This window comes from Limulus polyphemus, unplaced genomic scaffold (assembly GCF_000517525.1).
Source record: "Limulus polyphemus unplaced genomic scaffold, Limulus_polyphemus-2.1.2 Scaffold3729, whole genome shotgun sequence".
Classification (NCBI taxonomy): Eukaryota; Metazoa; Arthropoda; class Merostomata; order Xiphosura; family Limulidae; genus Limulus; species Limulus polyphemus.
Window position 1 is genome coordinate 39,215 of NW_013669339.1, and position 6,550 is coordinate 45,764.

General features: G+C 32.9%; 1 protein-coding gene across 1 annotated transcript in view; it reads right to left on the reverse strand.

Annotated features, from left to right (window-relative positions):
• Positions 1–6,550, reverse strand: part of LOC106469929 (trafficking kinesin-binding protein 1-like) — a gene marked incomplete at its 5' end in the record, with an annotated part of 53,531 nt that overhangs the window by 11,853 nt on the left and 35,128 nt on the right. The window contains 7 exons of the mRNA XM_022398504.1: positions 483–736; positions 2,544–2,786; positions 3,234–3,520; positions 3,810–3,940; positions 4,990–5,068; positions 5,384–5,465; positions 6,143–6,237. Of these exons, the coding sequence (XP_022254212.1) occupies positions 483–736; positions 2,544–2,786; positions 3,234–3,520; positions 3,810–3,940; positions 4,990–5,068; positions 5,384–5,465; positions 6,143–6,237 (1,171 nt within the window). The remainder of the gene's footprint in view (positions 1–482; positions 737–2,543; positions 2,787–3,233; positions 3,521–3,809; positions 3,941–4,989; positions 5,069–5,383; positions 5,466–6,142; positions 6,238–6,550) is intronic.

Genomic DNA, 6,550 nt, shown 5'->3' on the forward strand with positions numbered 1-6,550 from the left:
GTCATCTTCAGCTAAGACAGTTTTATTTTTCTAACAGGGTGGTTGGGCATCGGAATGGGTTGCCTTCAGATGTTGTAGATTTAAGTGAGTATAAGAAAAAAGCTTGATAAGTATATGAATGAAAAGAGATGAGTTTAAAATTTATTTTCATTATTATTTATTTTTAATCATTTTAATTTAGTTTCGAGGATGGAACAGCCTAGATAGAACAATAGGTCCCATTTTGTCCCAAAATATTATGTTATGTTAACTTTTTTAACTGTTTAGTATTATAATTACAGTCTTAAAGTGAATTCCAGTGTTAGTTAATACTAGACTATTTGAATATTTATGATAGGTGTTACTAACATTTGTAATAAACTACCCAAAAATGCCTTTATATAAAATCCAATAATACACAATTTCAACGATACTGAAACTTCTTTGGATTGTATAACATTTTGCAAGAAACGTTCATAATGTTTATTTGGGTGTAACATTACCTTCTAGAGGTTTGATGATCTGTAATTTTTCGGGCATATGATAGTGATGATTACTTTGACCAGCAAGGATACTAAGTCTGTGTAACATCTCCTTGTCCCTAAGCCAGTTATGGTTTGATTCTGATAAATCCTCGGTGATATCAGATTTGGTTGTTTGATTTAAACAAGAGAAGACTGACGAATCTCTCTGAATCCCTAATCGGGATAGAGCTGCTTCAAAATCACTTGACCCTGGAGCTCCTGGTCTTCCTAAACTACTGATTGAACTGAAAATCAATTATACTTTGAGCCACTGTTACACTTCGATGAATGTATCTTTCATATTCAAATAAGAAATAAATTAATCAAATAAAGGAATAACAATTGTTTAACCATAACAGTTTATTACAAACTATTATCTATTGCCTCACCACCATATAAGATACTGTGTCATCTTTATTCTTAGAAGTTATCATCCTTTTACACTTTTGTTTAGGTAGCCACGATAATCTGTACTTATTCTGAAGACTAAATATCTTACAACTTATTGTAGTTTATAGTGTTTAATCTCATAACTAAAAAAAACTATAATATTATAACTACTTCCAGTACTCAAAAAATAAAGTAGAGGTACTCAGCTGGGTGAAGTGGACCTGTTTTTGAAAAAGAAAAAAAAATCTATATGTAAACATAAAAAATGACAAAGCAGCTCAAATAAGTCCCAGTACTACCCCCTTAAAATTAAGTTCCAGTACTACCCCTTGAAAAATAAGTCCCGGTACTACCCCCTTAAAAATAAGTTCCAGTACTACCCCCTTAAAAATAAGTTCCAGTACTACCCCCTTAAAAATAAGTCCCGGTACTACCCCTTAAAAATAAGTTCCAGTACTACCCCCTTAAAGATAAGTTCCAGTTCTACCCCCTTAAAAATAAGTTCCAGTACTACCCCCTTAAAAATAAGTCCCGGTACTACCTCCTTATAAAATAAGTTCCAGTACTACCCCATTAAAAATAAGTTCCAGTACTACCCCATTGAAAAATAAGTCCCGGTACTACCCCCTTAAAAATAAGTCATTGTACTACCCCCTTAAAAAATAAGTTCCACTACACAGTACCAGTGAGTACTGGCAGAATTTCACCCCCCTGAATATTTCTCAATCTACGAGGTTGAATATCCTCAACTAATAAGAGGACCTGTTTGCCATATGTTCGATTAATCTCTAATCAGATTGGAAATATGTTTAAAAATATACTAATTGTCAACTAACCTATTGTGAATTATACAACATTGCCTGCAAATCTAAAGACAAAGTTCAACAAGAAGATCAACTAGTAGTTATAAAACTCCATGCACACATGGCATGCTCTATACAGAACAGGTAAGTAGAAATTTGAAGTTTAGATTGAAAGAACACAACGGTGACATCAAAAATTAAAAACAAACTGCTTTGGCTAAGGATGCGACAAAGTTATCCCCTACTACAGACTGGTCTCTTGGAGATCAGTCTAACAAGTAATGAATAAGAATTAAACTTTAGAGAATCACTAGAAATAATAAAAAAGACATTAAATAAAAGTTTTGGTCCAGCATTCCTTGAAATGTCCTTTTTAGAAAATGATCTTATAACAATATGCACTATTATATATGACAATGTGCATTATATTCCATTTCAGGTAATATTATTATCTGTGTTTCTACAAACTGTGTATATAGAATCACAAGTTTTTGAAACAAAACAATTGTTGCTGAAGATGATGAGAACATACCCTTACTGAAACATGTAGATTGAACAATTTATGCTTTCTTAATAAACCATTTTATTCTTATGAAATTGTTGTATACTTTTTTAAAGTTGAAGAGATGTTTTCTCTTTAGTGTAATAAGTTGTGTCAGAAAATATGACATATTACCTAAAAGTTATCTGAAAATATTTGTTCTACAGAGAATTATCAATTTGCAAAACACAATTGATTTACTTACTATTCAAAGTAGAATGAAAAATTAGAAATATTATAAATAGTAGTCAAACTTACGTTAACGTGTATATCCATGATTTAAATAAATATTTCAGACATACTTACGAGTAATGGCTTTCTTCATCATCAGTGTGACAGCTTTCTGCATATAAGGACTCACAATCAGAAACAAAACTATCATTAAAGCAGGAAGAAGAAGATGGCAAATGGCTTAGAGACAGAGATGACCTTGTCCGTTGTCTTTGTGGGGTAGACTCCTGATAATGGTAACCCGTGTTTCGACGCTGTCGAGATGACTTCTGTCTTGCTGCATAGTGCACAGTCTGAAATACTCGCTTACTGTGCGACCTATAAAAATATACAAAAAAACGTATGTTACATCAAAATGCTTAACAAATTTTCTATAATCTGTTTGGATGACAGAATTATTGACAGCTACGGATTTAGATAAAACTTAAATATGAAGATTTTGATTTAAGCTTACATAATCCATCTACATTTCAAATTAAGTGAGTTAATCAAACTTGCAAGATAAATTTGACTGCTTTGATTCACAAGGTAAATTAACTCAGTCATTTGTGAAGTTAACTAGTTGTTCTGTACTTTATTTTTGTTCAGTAACAATGAAAGTAATCTTGACCATTATGCCATATCCTACAGCTTCCATCAGTATTTTGTGTTCACAGATACATACAGACACATAGAAAGATGTGAAATTACCTTTGTATCAATGTAGCAAGGTCAATCAAACTATATAAAAAGACAAAGTCTGTGTTTTCCTCTTATTAGACTTACAATAACTCATCTGATGCATAGCCTTCACTGTCTCTACCAAAAGAACTTTCCAGTTCTGAAGCTAAAGAATCGGGGTTAACATAGGGGTTGTACATGTTGTAATTCCACTGTTTTGCACTTGGCAGTCTTGTACGATGAACTTTCTTGTTTTCTTCTTGAACTTCTTGGAAAGCTGTAGAAAGTTCTGAATATTTATCCTTCAGTTCATTTCGTTCACTCAAGAGTACAGCCTGATCCTCCTTCGAGGCTTCTAGGCTCTCCTGCAGATCTTCATTATCAGCAATCAGCTATGTAAACATCATACATCTACAATAACTTGCCTTGTAAACTATCCTTTAAAACTTAGAATATCAAGTCCATAACAAAATTAATGCCAACATAAGCTAAAGTAATTTGTGTATCTAAATATTTTGGCCACATAAATAGGAACAAAAACTCAATCCTAATATCTAGTCATGTATTTAAAAGTGGGTACATAGTACACAGCACTAGTTAACCAACAGTTGGATCCATGTTGTTAAAGAAACAAACTTGTATGATTTCATAATACAGATTCATTCAACATGAAAGCCTCACCGAACGAACTTGATGCTGTAAGTCCACTACTTGGGACAAAAGACCGGTCACCTCCTCTTGTTGACGAAAAAAATCATCCGATTTTTTCTCCTGTTCTTCCTGAAGTGTTGCGATCTGTTTTCTAGCATCAGCTAATGAAATACAAGTAAATCAAATTGAAATTCTGATTCAATTATTTGTCAATCTAAAAATACTTTTATTTATGGATAAACAAATAAATGTGTTTAAAAAAACACCATATTTTGATAGGTTTACCTAGCATCATCAGGTAATCAATTTATGCAGACCCCCCTCATCTAGTACATAATGTATGTTATTTGCCCTTCTAAATGAATAAAATAACTCATCCCGTGACAGAAAACAAAAAGTTTATTGACAGTACATTAGCAACCACATGATAATTTTTACAATGTTTATTACATGTGGTACAGCTGGAGATAATCAAATCCTGTTGAAGGAATCAACCAATTAGAACACAATCTCACTTGAAGGCTTATAACACTAAAAACTGAGTTTTGATACCTTTGATTGTGTAGCTTTGTGTTTATTAACAAAAATACAAACACAATATGACATCTATTGCACTGTCCAATCAACCATATTTTTATTCATTCAGTTACCAGTGGTTTATGGCTACACAGATGTATTCAGTTAGGACTGACAAGGTTGACAATCTCTAATGAAAAGCCGGTTAAAGAAATGGTCTTTAATAATGGTGCTTCTGTTAGACAGACACCATCCCTGCTCTTAACTTTATCTTGTAAACTAATCAGAAATAACTCATTTCTTGGACTTATGGGGCTGAACTAGTCACCTTACCCATCACATTATCAATATATTTTGCATATGGATAGAAATGGAGTGAACTACAAATCTGGATGAAGGTTTTTTTTCATAAAGTTGCCACTCAGCATATGTTAATATAAATCCTATAAAATAGTTGATCATAATTCACAGGGAAAAATCAAAAATGTTGTTCTTCTATTAAGTTTCCAATGTTTTGAGCAATGTTTTATACAATTGAATGTTTGTGTAAAGCATAACTTTGATAAAGATTCGTTATAATGGATTTTTTCTTAGTAATTCAGTTATTTTATTAATCCCCGAGTTTTATTTATTCCATTCAAGCCTTTTATACATCTCAAGTATGAAGAAAATAAAGGAAGAATATTAGACTTACTTAATTCTTTGACAAATTCGTGTAAAATCTGCATTTCTTTCTTTTCTTCCTGTTCAAGAGTTGCTTCTTGCAAATTAACCTACAAATCCAAAAATAATTTTTCTCCTGAACTGAGCTCACAGTGTTCATAAATTATTAATGGTCCTTCTTTAAAATGTTAAAAAACAGAATTATTGAAATATAATAAATCAAATTTTAAATGCCATTATAACAATGTTTAATGTAAAATGAAATTGCTGATGACAAATACATATATATTAATTGTCACTCTAAAACCTGTTAAAATTATAAGTTATTTATTGTAATGTGTTAAAGTTTCACACATGGAAGAATATTAATAAATAACTAGAAACACATGAAAACATTACTGATAGTCTTCTATGAATTTACAAACCTCCGAACGAAGTTCAAGATTTTTCTCCTCAAGTTCTTGAACTTTCTTGTGTAAGAAGTCCCAGTCAAAGCCTGCATGATCACTGTTTAAAAGAAGAATTAAAAACAACTTTATTATTTTTAAACATTTGTTAATGCACTAATATGTTTGTTTTGAATTTTGTGCAAAGCTATACGGGGGGCTATTTGCACTAGCCATCCCTAATTTAGCAGTGTAAGAAGGCAGCTAGTCATCACCACCCACCACCAACTCTTCGGTTACTCTTTTACCAACGAATAGTGGGATTGACCGTCTCATTACAACGCCCCCACGGCTGAAAGGGGCGAGCATGTTTGGTGGGACAGGGATTCGAACTCGCGACCCGCAGATTGCGAGTCGAACTCCCTAACCTCCTGGCCATGCCGGGCCTAGTGCACTAGTACTTGAGAGATCCATCCTATTACAGTAGTTAGAGCTTTCGACTCGCAATCTGCAGGTCGCAGGTTTGAATCCCCATCACTGAACATGCTCACCCTTTTAGCCATAGGAGCATTATAATGTGATGGTCAACCCCACTATTCGTTGGTAAAAGAGTAGCCCAAGAGTTGGCATTGAGTGGTGTTGACTAGCTGTCTTCCCTCTAGTCTATCACTGTTAAATTAGGGATGGATAGCTGAGATAGCCTTCATGTAACTTTGCATGAAATTCAAAACAAATTGTCCTATTACAAATCTATTAGACCAAAAAAATATTAAAACAAACAGAAGCAAAACCACTTACGTGGGTGTGGTTGTTTCAGAAGATGTATCAAGATCTTGTGTGTAAACCTGAAGCAAAGAAACCTTAGTTGCCAAGTCCCTCTTCAGTTGATTTATCTGAAAAATAAGCACAATATTATCTATAAATGCCTTATTTATATATCTACTAAATCTAAGCTTATCGAAAATGAGCCAAAAGTACTAAGGGTGTAGAAAATGATATCAGAAGCATAGTATAATTATCATGAAATTATTTGTACACTAGCTGGAGTACCAGTCCCCTAGATGGAAGTCACATAAATTCATGATTAATGAAAGGTTATCTTAGGACATGAAAAGTTGTAAAAAATCACCAATAAAACCGCAAAACTGAAAAGATGTATGTATCTCCCGATGGACCCAATGTTTGTTTGTTTGTTTTGAATTTCGC